Genomic DNA, 15,534 nt, shown 5'->3' on the forward strand with positions numbered 1-15,534 from the left:
AGAGGGCAGTTCTCGAGTGATGCACCCTGGAATCGGGCTCCCTCCTCTCTGGTTCCAGGTGCATCACCCGAGAACTGCAGCTGCCAAGTCACCGCAGCTCAGCAGCTCCTGCATTGAGCATCTACCCCCTGGTGGTCGGTGTGCATCAACCGGTCAAATGGTCGCTTAGGCTTTTATATATATAGACTGTCCCATTATCATGAAAGGCTGATCAGAAAATAATTGATAAATATTTATATGGGACATCACACACAGATCTCTATGAATTCATTATCAAAAAAGCTTAGGTGAGCACTCAAATACTTATATTCATGCTATATTACAAAATCCCCTCTTCCTTCTATAGTCCCATTACAACTCCATTTGTTACAGAGAATAGACTGAAGTTGTCTACTGTATCTCCAAAAGCAGGAGAAACAGTCAATAATTACAACAGAAAAGAATGAAGAACTAAAAACAAAACAAAACACCCAGAATAAATTTACTATTCAAGCAGTTTAGGTGGAGACTTTTCTGAGCAGGAGCATAGACAGATATATGGCACAGTAAAAGAACAGTAATGCAAAGTTTCTAGATATACACTTACTTACTTTACTTACTTATTATCTATCTATCTATCTATCTATCTATCTATCTATCTATCTATCTATCTATCTATCTATTTATTTATTTATTTAATGTCCTCATAGTCACTGCCCACTGACCTGGAGCCTGGAGGCAGGTACCACTTCTGCAAAACGTATCAGAACATGACACATACCCTATTATAACTTTTTTCTGTTCCCTGTAATTAAATGGCATGGGTATGAAGCATGTTGATGGAATTGCAAAAACAAAACAGCATAGCGTTAACAGTAGCTGCTACCAGAATGGGTTTCTCTGTCCTATTTCACCCTATCCTAGGGAGAAGATTTCCGAGATACTATCTTCAATTAGCTCACCAATTCAATTTCAACTATTATTTAGCCTATTAAAAAACTTTCAGTAATCTATGACCTGGCAGGGTGGTTCAGACAACTGGAGCATTGTCCCGTACACCAAAAGGTTGGGGGTTCAATCACCTGTTGGGACACATAAGGGAGGCAACCGATAGATGTTTCTCTCTCACACCAATGTTTCTGTCTCTAAAATTAATGAAAAACAAAAAAACAAAACACATATCCTTGGGTGAGGATAAAAAAACATTTCAGTAATCTGACAAGCAAAAACATAATTTAAAAAGCTGGGTTAAAGAAAAAGAATTTTACATCTGTCAGTAAAATTGAGGGGGGAAATTTACTGTATTATGTTTTTTTGGAAATGGTTTGAATCAAAAATATAAACTGTAAAAACAATGAAGTGATTAGCATGTCAGCTTATAAACAAGTAAAATAGTATTTAAATAAAGTAATGTTAAGACTGGAAGTCTGAAAAAAAAAAGACTGGAAGTCTGGCCAGGAATCACTACTTCACCACAGGAATAGCATCTCAATGTTTTTAAGTTGATACAAGGTAATGGAATATTATTTTAATATACTCAACATAAACAAGCAAATGTAATGCCACTCTTTTTTTCTTTTTGGTCTAAAAGTTTTTAATTTAGAGACTTTCTCTTCTTTCTTACGATTTGATTTCTTTAATAAGAAACGTATAACACAACTCTCCACAACCTCTGGTAACAAACAAGATCCAACAGATGTTTCACATACCTTTTTGAGATGTCCTAGTCTAAGTTTGAAAATTTCTTCCTGTTCATGATATTCTGCCAAAGTCAACCTGTCAAAAATAAAATTGATTCTAGATATTAAGAATAATACTTATTATTTCTTACTAACAACCAGCTATGTAAAGTTAATCCAATGGAAGTAACAAAATGTTGAAAACTTTCAACCCAAAATATATAAGGCAAATGTCCTTTAAAATATTCTTCAGAATATATATACTTACAGATAGAACAATGAATTAATGTATATGTGGAAATTAATGAACAAAGTAAATAAAACAAAATATAAACACAGATACAGAACAGACTGACAGCTGTCAGAGGGGCAGGGTTTGGCAGGGAGGGGCTCAGTGAAAATGGTGAAGGGATTAAGGAAAAAACAACTCACAGACACAGACAACACTATGGAGAATACCAGAAGGAAAGTGGGGTGGGAGGAGGAAGAAGAAGGCAAAGTGGGGATAAATGGTGATGGAAGGAGACCTGATTTGGGGTGGTGAACACACAGTACAGCACACAGATGATGTATTATAGAATTGTACCCCTGAAATCTATATAATTTCACTAGTGGCCCAGTGCATGGAATTCGTGCACGGAGGGGGGATTCCCTCAGCCCAGCCTGCACCCTTTCCAATCGGACATCCCTCTCGCAATCTGGGAACGCTGGCTCCTAACCGCTCACCTACCTGCCTGCCTGATTGCCTCTAACTGCCTCTGTCTGCCTGCCTGATTGCCCCTAACCCCTCTGCCTGCCTGCCTGATCGCCCCTTACCTCTCTGCCTGCCTGCCTGATCACCCCTAACTGCCCTCCCTGCCGGCCTGATCTTGTCCCCAACTGCCCTCTCCTGCCAGCCTGATCTCACCCACAATTGCTCTCTCCTGCCAGGCCTTATCACCCCTAACCGCCTCTGCCTGCCTGATCACCCTCAGCTGCTCTCCCCTGCTGGCCTGATCTCGCCCCCAACAGCCCTCCCCTGCCAACCTGATCTCGCCCCCAACGGCCCTCCCCTGCTGGCCTGATCTTGCCCCCAACGGCCCTCCCCTGCTGGCCAATTTGGTTCTGATTGGTCGGTTTCTATGCCAGTCAGCGTCAAAAGCTCCACCTCCTAGGCAGCCATTGGCTCCTCACAGTTCACCCAGATTTGGTTCTGATTGGTCGGTTTCTATGCCAGTCAGCGTCTCTGGGCCTATCTCTGGGCCTGATCAGCTGCCCCCAATGGCCCGGAGAGAAAGAGAGAGGCAACGGCTGATCAACAGCTGCCACGGAGGCTGCAGATCAGACCCTGCCTCTTTCTTCGGGCCTGATCTGCAGCCCCTTGAGCAGTCAGTGCTGGGTCGCAGGCAACCCAGCACTGACTGCAGGACTGACTTCCAGTATTTGGATGAGCCTTCAGTAGGTTGTTACGGAACCTGGGTTTTTATATATTAGGATTAACCAATGTCACCCCCCAAAATGCAATAAAATTAAAAAAAAAAAAAACAGTGTTGAAGGTATAGACTAGTTGTTTCTTGCTGTTTTTATTAATATGTGAGATGAGAGCTAAATGAAGGGAACAAATATTCAAAAATAAGGAATCAGGACTTAATGGCTTAAGAAATTTTCATCCTACCCAAAGTGTGAATTACACTAAAATTGAGGTTCACTGTCAGAAAAGCTTCTATTAAGAATAAGAAGAAAAGATTGTGTAGCTGGACAATCTTTTGCTAATATCCCAGAGAGGCCAGAATATTCAGTCACATAGTCTTTAACAAGATGAAGAGTGGTGTGTGTGACTCATAGATCCCCTCAGCCTTCTCAGCAGAAGCCAAAAATAGTGACAGGATTATTTAAAAAAGAACTGTGGAAGATCCTCTTGTCTAAACGAATGAATCATTACTTTATACATAGATCTACAAGATTCTTAAGAACCTTTATACAGCAGAAACAGTAACAGTTTGGATTTAAAAGGACAGAGAATATAACATGAAAGTCTGTCACATCCCCAAAATTCTACAAATAAGAAGCAGGCAAATAAAGCTATTCAGCTAAAAATATATGATAACCTTCATAGGAGACTCAGAATTGTTGTCAAAACTTCAGATCCAGAAGGCAGAGCCACAAGCCACAAATAATTATTAGCAGACCTTGAAACCAAATCCAGTTTGAGTTTGTCTGATGGATTTGAACCTGCTTGGGATCAATGACTCCTTTATTTTTTTGTTTGAGCTGGAAACTGTTATCCTATGTCAGTCCTCATCACTGTATTTTTTTAAAAAATATATTTTATTGATTTTTTACAGAGAGGAAGAGAGAGGGAGAGTTAGAAACATCGATGAGAGAGAAACATCGATCAGCTGCTTCTTGCACACCCGCTACTGGGGATGTGCCCGCAAACCAAGGTACATGCCCTATCCACTGAGCCAAACCGGTTTCGGCGTCATCACTGTATTTTGAAACAAGCCTGTTTCTTGAGGTTCACAGATTAAGAGGAATTGTGTCTCTGGGTGAATTATACACAGAGACTCACCCATACCAGATTTAGACAATGAGATTTCTACTGTTTGAGCAGAAGAGATATAAATGAGATTTTGGATGTTGAGTTGATGCTGTATTGTGGGTGAGGTTTTTGGGTTTGTTGGGATAGGACGAATAGATGAATATATTTTTCATGTGGGAAAGATGTGAATCTTGGGTCAGAGGGAATACTATGGTAGACAGAATAATGGCTTCCCAAAGATGCTAAATGCCAAACCTTGGAACTTGTGAATGTTACCTTACATAGCAAAGGATTAAATGGAATTAATGGTTGCTAATTAGCTGACCCTAAAATAAGGTGATTATCCTGGATAATAGAGCTATGAGTAAACAAAGCAAAGAAAAAATTTTTATCTGAAGGAAACTGGAAAAAAGCACAGCAGAGGTAACATCTGAACTTGGTTAAAAAGGAAAAGAAAGATGCCAGGAAGACGAAACAGTAGATAGAGGGTCACATTCTCAAAAGCATAGCATGTAGAGATGCAACCAAAAAGAAAAATGAATACATACTGCAGATTAAGAAAGTTACCTAACTACTGATTTTTTGCTAAGAGTTTTAATCACAGATCAACGCTGAATATTATCTAATGTTTCTTATTTTGGCATCTGTTAAGATGATAATATAATCTTTCTCTTTATGTGGAAAATTACATTGATATTCCTAATGTTAAACCAACCTTGCATACCTACTAAAATAAATCCAACTTGGTCTTGATAGATTTACCATTTTAATATATTTTAGGTTGCTAATTATTTAATATTTTTGCATTTACTTTTCTTTAAATGACAAAAGTGCTTTTTTTTAAAAAAAGTTTTTTAAAAAAAAATAAATTTTAGAGAGAGAGGAATGAAGAGGGAGAGAAACATGGATCAGCTGCCTCCTGCAAGCCTCATATTGGAGACTGAACGCACATGTACAATGACCAGGAATCAAACCAGTAACCTTTTGGTGCACAGAACAATATTCAACCAACTGAGCCACACCAGACAGGGCTTGCATTTACTTCTATAAGTGAAATCAGCCTATAACATTACTTCCTTGTGCAGTCTTGGTTGATTTTGACACCAAGATTTTGTTGGGCTAATAAAATAAATTGAGATTATTTCTGCCTTAGCTGTTCTTCAAAAATGTTATTAAAATACTGACACTATTTCTTCCTTAAATGGGTAGTAGGCTACATATATTAAAAGTCATCTGTACCCAGAGTTTTCTTTGATCTATGATTTTAATTACAGATTCAATGTCTTTAATAGTTACAGAACTATTTAAATTTTATTTCTCCTAATGTCAATTTTAAGTTGTCTTTTTCTAGAAATTTATCCATTTCAAATTTAACCCATTTATATGTTTGTCTTTAAATATCTTTAGACTGTAGAATATTCCTTTTTTCATTCATGATAATGGTTATCTTCTCTCTTTTTAAATTTCATTAGTGTTTTTTTGTTTTTTAACAAACATTCCTTTTATGGGATTGATTCTCTGTATCATATGTCTGCTTACTGTTATTATGTTTCTCCTCTTCTTTCTTGGGCAAATTCTGCTACTCACTTCCTACCTGAAATAGATGCTTAGTATATAAAATTTTAGTTTTTCTTTTTTTCCTATATGTGTATACAAGGCTATAAATATAAATATCCCTGTAGATACTGTTTCAGATTTATCTCACAAATTTTGCTATGTAGCACTTTCACTACCATTCATCTAAAAATATTTTCTCATTTCCATTTAGACTTTTCCGCAATCCTTTTTGTTATTGACTTTTAGCTGAATTCTACTGTTGTCACAGTACATACTCTATTTCATTCTAATCCTTGTAAGTTTCACCCATGAGTCTACCAAACATATAAGGACAAAACAATTTATCTTATTCAAACTCTTTCAACACTTTGAAATTTGCTGAGACTTTCTTTGTGACCTAGCATGGGCGATTTTATAAAAGTCCACATTTAAAAAGAACATATATTCTGCAGAGGTTAGGGGATGTGACCATTAGGTTAAGTTTATTAATCCCACTGAAATTTTCTAGACCCATAATGTTTGTTGTTTTGCATCATTTTATTTTTATCTACATGTTCTATACTAAGAAATGTGTGTGTTGAAATCTCCCATTATGATCTGCGGATCTGTCAATATCTTCTTCAAGTACTATCAATTTTTAATTTATCTTAAGTCCATGATATTATGTACATACAAATTTAGAATTACTGTATGTTCCTAGTGATTTGAACCTTTTATAGTTACAAAATAACCACTTTATTTCTTATGAATACATAGATAAAATCAAAACAATTTAAAATATACAGTATTTAACATGAAAAATCCTTTTTTAAAATCCTCACTGGAGAATTTTTTTCAATTGATTTAAGCCCTAGCTCGTTTAGCTCAGTGGATAGAGCGTCAGCCTGCAGACTGAAGGGTCCTGGGTTTGATTCTGGTCAAGGGCACAAGCCAGGGTTGTGGGCTTGATCCCCAGTAGGGGGCGTGCAAGAGGCAGCCAATCAGTGATTCTCTTTGATCACTGATGGTTCTCTCTCTCTCCCTTCCTCTTTGAAATCAATAAAATATCTAATCTAATAATAGACAAATATGCAAATTGACCATACCTCCGACACACCCACAAGCCACGCCACAAACCACGCCCACCATCCAATCAGAGCGAGCATGCAAATTAACCCAAACCAAGATGGCTACAGCCACAGAGAGCAAGGTTTCCTAGGTAACAGAGGAAGCCAAGCTTTCTGCCAGCCGTTGCAGGCCTAAGCCTCCACTCAAGCTACAAAGTTTCAATTATAGAAGGTAAACAAATTCAAACAAATGGCGGCAGAATGGAGCTTGAGAGAGCAGGCCAGGGTTGCCACTGGCAACAGGGGAAGCAAAGCTTTCCACACACCCTGGCCAGGCCCACCCGCTTAAGGCAACAAAGTTTCAATTATAACCCCAACACAAATGGCTTTCCGGCCTCGGAGGGAGCCCCAGGCTTGGCTCTGCTCAAGGCTACAAAGTTTCAATTGTAGAAGGAAAATAAATTCCAGATACCAGGGCCTCCGCTTGCATTGCCAGGGGGCGTGGCCAGCCTGCAAACCACCACAGGCCCCTCGCTCAGGCCACCCCACGCCCCAAGGGTACCCCACCCTGATCAGGGACACCCTTCAGGGCAAACCAGCTGGCCTCCACCCCTGTACCAGGCCTCTATCCTATCTAATAAAAGAGTACTATGCAGACTGATCATCACTGCAACACACAATATAGCTGCCCCCATGTGGTCAAAGATCCTGCCCCCATGTGGACACAGGATCGCCACCACAAGATGGCCAGCAGGAGAGGGCAGTTGGGAGGCACCTGGCCTGCAAGGGAGGGCAGTTGAGAGGGACCAGGCCTGCAAGGGAGGGCAGTTGGAGGTGATCAACCCTGCAGGAGAGGGCAGTTAGGGGTGACCAGGCCAGCAGAGGAGGGAAGTTGGGGGCAAACAGGCTGGCAGCAGAGTGGTTAGGGGGTGATCAGGCTGGCAGGCAGAAGCGGTTAGGGGCAATCACGAAGGCAGGCAGGCAAGCAGTTGGGAGCCAGCAGTCCTGGATTGTGAGAGGGATGTCCGACTGCCCGTAAACGGGCAGTCGGACATCCCTTGCGGGGTCCCCGATTGGAGAGGGTACAGGCTGGGCTGAGGGACAACCCCCCTCCGTGCACGAATTTCGTGCACCGGGCCTCTAGTATATATATATTTTTAAAAACTGATTTGAGAGAGATGGAGAAACATCCACGTAAGATGTTTTGTGCCCTGACCAGTAATCGAACCCTCAACCTTTTTTGGTATATGGGACAATGCTACAACCAACTGAGCCACCCAGCCAGGGCTGAAGTCCAAATCTTCATTAAAATATATTAATAATGTACAATTAATGCAAGAAACACTTAGACATTATCTATAGACTAGAGGCCTGGTGCATGAAAACTCATGCACTGGACGGGGGAGGCCCTCAGCTCGGCCTGCCCCCTCTCACAGTCTGGGAGCCCTCAGGGGAGGGAGGAGACCCGGTGATCAGGGGAAGGTGATGCCCCATCACACCTCTGCTGCTGCCACTGCCGGCAGCGCAAACCTTGGCCGGCCCTGGGCGGCTGGGGAGGCTGACGGGACTGGGGGACTCCGGAGGCAGGCATGTGGAGCGGCTGGACCCGCCTGGGCCGCACGCCTGCCACCCCGGTGGGGCTGAGGGGACTGGGCACTGCCATCTTTGAGGGCATAACAGTCAATTAGCATATTCCCTCTTTATTAGATAGGATAATATTAGCTATGTGAACTATATAATAAAACATAGAAACAACTACCTTAAAAACTTGACTGAATCTTTCTGATAGCTGAAACTTAGTTAAGAGCCAGGAATGATGCAAATATTTACATACATTACCACATATTATCTTTTAATACTACAATGTAGATACTTTCATAAGTGAGGAAAGGAAGGCCCTAAAAGGTAAAAACAGCTTATCAAAAATAACCTATAAGAGGCAAGGTTGGACTCTACATGTGTCTGACTATAGGGCTTAAAGTTCTAACCAGTACATAGTAGTAACTTCATTTTCTATGTGAATTTCTTCATAGAAAAATCATTAAAGATTCATGATTTCTATTCTAATTATATTAGATATTCTGCACACAAGGCAAAGCCTACTTCCCACTGAACAATGATTCAAAAGGAGTTTTTAGAAGACAGTTGCAGAGTATGGCTGCTAAAATCTAACTATAATATACATGAATCAAAGTGCTTTGTGGTTTTCCCCCTATTTAAATCTGCTTCTGCATAAGAATGTAATCAAATTGCTGTGTAGTATCACTTAGTTTGCCACTCCAAGAACACATAACAGAATAACTTCAGGGTTAGTTCTAAGTCAACATATGCAATAAAATGGGATGGAAATGAGACAAGTCTATGATTATTAAACTATAATTACAGCTGTTACCATCTTGGAGGTAAGCAGGAAGCTAAACACCTGTAACAAACTAGAAAAAAATGATCTGTTGAATAAGAGAAAATGAAAATCAAATGCTTATGGATTGTAATTTAGTATTTACCTACCACTTTCCATATGCCAGGAACTGTGCTAGAACTGAGACTATGTATAAAGATAAAATAGTGACATAAATGATACAATATAGGCAGGAATGTACAAAAGGCCATAGGCATCTGATTTGATGGGAAGGGGGAAAACTAGGAAGAAAAAAGGTTAGTTAGAGAGATTTTTCTATTGAAATTGGTATCTGAGCCAAGTGTTTAAGGATGAATAGGAAAAGAAGTGAAGAAGGGCAAGGACCAGATGCATGAAGGCACAGAAAGCATAGTCCATTTAGAGATCTAAAAGAGTTTTCACATAGGATACACAGGGCAGAGCTGGGGAACAAGGATAGAGAGAGAAATAAGAAGGCCTAGAGAGGGTTTTCATGAGAGTGAATTTTATCTTGACCACTGAAGGAAACATAAAAGTTACATGATACAAGAAAACAGTAATTGAGGCCAGAGAGGTCAGAAAGTGTCAGATCAAAAGTATTTTATAAGCTATGTTAATATCATTCAAACAACAGAGAGCTATGTTAGGGTTCTAAAGAAGAGAACAGAAGGATCATAATTTTATCTGGAAAAAAATGACTGTTTACAACTGAAAATGGATTGGAGGACAAGATCAAAGTTTAAAGGGGGATGTGTGTGTAAAAAAAAAACCACCAAATAAGAGATGGCAATAACTTGAGTTAGAATGGTATCAGTGGGGACTTACATAAATGGGTACATTTAAGCTATAGAAGAACAACTTGGTGGAGTTAAAGCTAACATACACTTTCTTCTATATAACTGCTCACCTACCCATCGACTCTTTTTTTAAACAACAAATTTACAAAAAGTAAATCATTTGCTAAATTAAAAAAGATAGCCAGCCGAAACCGGCTTGGCTCAGTGGATAGAGCGTCGGCCTGCGGACTGAAAGGTCCCAGGTTCGATTCCGGTCAAGGGCATGTACCTTGCTTGCGGGCACATCCCCGGTGGGGAGTGTGCAAGAGGCAGCTGATCGATGTTTCTCTCTCATCGATGTTTCTAACTCTCTATCCTTCTCCCTTCCTCTCTGTAAAAACTCAATAAAATATTAAAAAAAAAAAAAGATAGCCAAATGTTTTAATTATGATTTACATAGCCACCCAAATTAGGAAAGATTTGAAGAAGGAAGTAGATTTTGAGATGGACTTGGAAAGGTAAGATTATAAGCACCTATTTATTAGTGGGAAATGATAAAAATCTTGATCTAAAATGTTAAGGGTGACAACCAAAATTCTAGTATGTGGCATTGAGAGGATGGCAGAACCATTTACTAATAGAGAGAACACAGAAAAAGACAAGGTGTGTGTGCGTATACGGTTGGGGAGAGAGAGACTGAAATAGAAAGATGTATGATGGCATAAAACAGATCCCTAAAAAACACCTACATTTTACAAACTGGTAGAGAAAATGATGTCCAGCCCATAACAGAGACCAAGAAGACGTAGCCAAGTAAGTTAAATGAAAATGAGGAGAACAAGGTATTTCAAACACTAAGACAATAAAAGTCTTTTAAGAAAAAGTTAAGATGCAACTATATTCAATGCTGCCAAGTTAAAGACTCAAATGTCTATTGCATTTACCATCAAGGAGATAGTTTATAATCTTTAAAAAATTTTCAGTTAAAGGAGAAATCTTGAGGCAGAAGATGTCAAAGTATAAAGATGATAGAAAATGAAGACCAGAGGGATTTATAATTGAGGGGGAGGTTTTTGTTTTGTTTTCTAAAAGAGAGAAAACAAAAAGTTGAACATGTAAGATAATGAAGATATTAACAGAAGTGGTCCTTGATATAGGAAATGGGATTCAAAGCATAGATAAAACATTATCTTTCAAGAAAGGAGAAAAAGAATACACCCATGAAAAACATCAAACAGGGTGTGTGTGTGTGTGTGTGAGTGTATGTATTTTGAAAATTGTTGTAGAATAGAAAAATAAGTTTAGATACATCTGTACAGTATTATTCCCTTCTTATCCATAGGGGATATGTTCCAAGACCCCCAGTGGATGCTCAATCCATGGATAGTACTGAACCCTGTGCATACTATGTTTTTCCTATACATACATACCAATGATAGTTTAATTTATAAATTAGACACAGCAAGAAATTAATAAAACGATTATAATATACAGTAATAACTATTATGTGAATGTGCTCACTCAAAATGCCTTACTGTACTGTACTCACCTTTTCACTTAAAGGAAGCACTTTAGGCTTCTCTTCGGCATATCTGAATTGCACTACTCTTATGGTTTGGGGCCATTATTAAGTAAAGTAAGGGTTACCTAAACACAAGCACTACGTACCACAATAGTTGATCAGATAACCAAGACAACTAGTAAGTGACTAATGAGCAGGCAGTGGATAGAGTGTGGACACACTGGACAAAAGGATGATGCATATTCCAGGTGGGACAGAGTGGGCTGGTGTGAGATTGAAGTACACTACTCAGAATGGCATGCAATTTAAAACTTATAATTTGTTTATTTCTGGAATTTTCCATTTAATATTTTGGACCATGGTTGATCATGGGTAACTAAAATTGAGAAAAGCAAAATGCAGATAAGGGAGGATTATTATATATTACCATTTTAACAATGGTGTTCTCTGTGGGATCAGATCATGATCTATATTGTTTTATTATGTTCTTCTGTATTTTCAAAATTATCTATGATAATCACGTAACTATTTTTTAAAAATGTCTTTGTCCCTTGAATTATAAAGAGTTATGCAGCATTAAAGCAAAAAATTTATAAAACAATGTACTGCTTCCACAGGTTGAGAAAATGTATGGCAGCTATATATTATTTAACATTCTCTTAGAAAAAAGAACATGAATAACTGACCCACTCAGACATGAAGAGGGGATTCCAATCTCTTAGCTACCTAAGTCTCCATTTTTTTTTAAAGAGGATTAATAAATCTCCACTTACAAAAGTAAAATTCATGTATTTGGGGCTTATTATTAATTTAAAGGTAAGTTTTCAATACTGCCTTCCTTCCTGGCTAAAATTATTATTACTACTTAAGTATTAGTTTAATTATAAATAACATCCATTACTAACATTCATGCTCACTGGCTACAATTTTAAAAAAGGAAAATTAAAAATGGGAGACTTACAGTTGCGGTAAATTTGGTCTAACAAAGGGATCATTTTCTGCGCCATTGACTGCTTTATTTTTCCTCTGTTTTGGTTCAGAGTTGGTAGAGGGTGCCTGAGAATTATTAGCTGTGGGAGGTTTGCGTTTGGCTAGAAGTTTCCTTTGCCTTTCAATATCTTCCCTTTGCTGATTCACCCATTCTTGTTGCCTGTATAAAAATAAATGTAAAAAACCATATTAATGTTCCATTACTTTTCACAGTTAAGAAATGAAAATATATTAATAAACATAAAAGGTCATAACACAGATTTACTCCTTTTTGATCCCTCTCTTGTGAACCAACTGGTACTCAATGTTCATCTGAAACATCCATTTCTAAATGGGATATCCATCTGTTAAGCCCCCTAGACTAGGCAAAGATGTGTTGCTATATATATTCTCATGGTATCTACCTACTCCTTTCTAGCAAATATCATTCCTATAGATATTTGATCAGAATGGTCTGGTTGGACTACATCACTTCATGGGAGCAGACACTACATCTATTTTATATCTTACTAGAGGCCAGGTGCATGAATTCGTGCACAGGTGGGGTCCCTCAGCCTGGCTGGCTATTGGGGCCGAGGGAGGTTGGCCAGCCTCGGGAGGTTGGCTGTGGGAACACACTGACCATCAGGTGGCAGCTCCTGCGTTGAGTGTCTGCCCCCTGGTGGTCAGTGCACGTCATAGCAACTGGTCGTTTAGTCGAGCGGTTGCTTAGGCTTTTATATATATAGACTAGAGGCCTGGTACCCAAAATTCATGCACAGGGGGTAGGTGGGGGGGGGGTCCCTCAGCCTGGCCTGCACCCTCTTGCAATCCAGGACCCTTCAGGGGATGTCCAACTGCTGTTTTAGGCCTGAAACTGGCAGTCGGACATCCCTCTCGCAATCTGGGACCTATGGCTCCTAACTGCTGGCCTGCCTGCTTGATCACCCCTAACCACTCATCTGCCTGCCTGATGGCCCCTAACCAATCGCCTTCCTGCATGATCACCCCTAATTGCTCGCCTGTTTGCCTGATAGCCCCTAATCGCCTCTGCCTTGGCCCCCTCCCCGGAGGCTGTTGGGAAGGACGTCCAGAAGGTCGTTCGGCTGTCCGGTCTAATTAGCACATTACACTTCTAATTTTATAGATAGATTGTATTACTAGTGTCCAACATAGGGATTGGTACGTACTGGGTATTCAAAAATATACAAAAATTAGCCAAAGTAGGTTTTCAGTTATTTGTATGGAAAAAAGACATGCAAGGATATGATTATTACAACAGTTTTATTAACTTTTTCTCATACTCATAATTGAAAACCTCCTTTTGCCCACTCCTGTATTTGTTGAATGAAATAAATACACATGCTATTAAAAAAGAAGAACTGCCCTGGCCGGTTTGGCTCAGTGGATAGAGCGTTGGCCTGCGGACTGAAGGGCCCCAGGTTCGATTCCAGTCAAGGGCATGTACATTGGTTGTGGGCACATCCCCCGTAGGGGGTGTGCAGGAGGCAGCTGATCAATGTTTCTCTCACATTGGTGTTTCTAACTCTCTATCCTCTGCCTTCCTCTCTATAAGAAATCAATAAAAAAAATATATTAAAAAAATAAAAAAGAAGAACTAAGTATGGAGGAGATTTTATACATGCATCGCATTACTTAGTGTTTGCAAAAAAATTTACAGAATGCAAATATAAACCTGAAAGTATTATTTTCTAAGTTTATCTCTCTTTAAAAATTCTGGGAATGAGCAAGTGATATTTTGAAAGAAAACACAAATTGACCTCAATTTTAAGAAATTTAGAAAGAAAAAATTTTGATAATTTAAAGAAAGGAAACAAAAAAAATTAGCATGGTTTTGAAAAAATGGGCAATTAATAAAACTACAAATTATTACTGCTACCCATTCAAGAATCTAAAGCATACTAATTCTAGAAACTAGTAGATATAAGATCTATAAAAATATAGGTTGGAGATTTTAGCAATTTGACCAAAGCATTAAGTAGATAACTGTGAAGCTTTTGTAAACTATTCCATCATACAATACCTTAAACTTATTCCAATAGTAACCTTGTTCCCTTTGGGTTCAACTCACCATAATATTCAATTATGAGTATGAGAAAAAGTTAATCAAACTGTTGTAATAATCATATCCTTGCTAACAAAAAAACTTTAAAACTATACATAGTAATGATACTTAGTTTTAGAACAAGTCAAATGTTTCAATTCCTTGTTCCCTCACCCACATCAAGTCAGAACTACGGAAGTTCTACTCTGCTGATACAGAATTGGCTTTACAAGCATTTCCTTTTCCTGTGGTCCTAGCCAGACAGCAGCAAAATACAGTAGGAGTAAAAGAATCAAGAATCAAGAATCACCTAGGTCAAGCATGTCAAACTCGCGGCCAATGGGCCACATACAGACCACAATGAATATTTTTGCAGCCCAGCCAATATAACGGTATGTAAGAAATGTTTTAATAAAAATTTCATAACTTAATTTTTACAATATCCTGTTATAGATAATCTATCTATATAAAGAGGGAATATGCAAATTGACCATCACACTGTCACAAAGATTGCGGCACCCACAGTGGAGGCGGGGTTTCCGTAACACAAGATGGCTGCACCCACAGCGGAGGCCGAGTTCCCGTAACGAGCCTTAACGAGTAATCAGTAGGGACCTGAGGCTGCATGATGCTGGGCTGGGACAGGGGACCTGAGGCTGCATCCCCCACATGTTGGAGCTTGACGGGGGACCCCAAGGCATGCTCCCCACCCTGGCCCAGGCTGGGGGACCTCAGGCCATGCTGCCTGCCCTGGCACCAGGCTGAGGGACCTCAGGCTGAGGGACCTCAAGCCGCGCCACCCGCCCTGGCTAGGGGACCTGAGGGTGCACTGGGGGACCTGAGGCTGCGTCCTCCACCCTGCGAGGCTTGATGGGGCCCTGAGGCTGCACCCCCAACCCGGTGGGGCTTGACAAGGGTGGGGTTGGCCAGGTCTGGATCTCGCCCAATGGGGGTGGGGCCAGCTGGGTCTGGCATGATTTTGAGGCGCCACGAGTGGGCGGGGACTTGACTCTGGGTCTCACGGCGCACCCCACACTCTGACA

At 39.8% G+C, this 15,534-nt stretch overlaps 1 protein-coding gene across 2 annotated transcripts in view; it reads right to left on the reverse strand.

The window, feature by feature from the left end:
• Window positions 1–15,534, reverse strand: part of TLK1 (tousled like kinase 1) — a 138,996-nt gene that overhangs the window by 37,840 nt on the left and 85,622 nt on the right. For both annotated transcript variants that reach the window (XM_008138579.3, XM_054723525.1), the window contains exons 11-12: window positions 12,419–12,607; window positions 1,689–1,755 (exon numbers count right to left, since the gene is read on the reverse strand). In XM_008138579.3, the coding sequence (XP_008136801.1) occupies window positions 1,689–1,755; window positions 12,419–12,607 (256 nt within the window). The remainder of the gene's footprint in view (window positions 1–1,688; window positions 1,756–12,418; window positions 12,608–15,534) is intronic.

Source organism: Eptesicus fuscus, chromosome 11 (assembly GCF_027574615.1).
Source record: "Eptesicus fuscus isolate TK198812 chromosome 11, DD_ASM_mEF_20220401, whole genome shotgun sequence".
NCBI classification, from domain to species: Eukaryota; Metazoa; Chordata; class Mammalia; order Chiroptera; family Vespertilionidae; genus Eptesicus; species Eptesicus fuscus.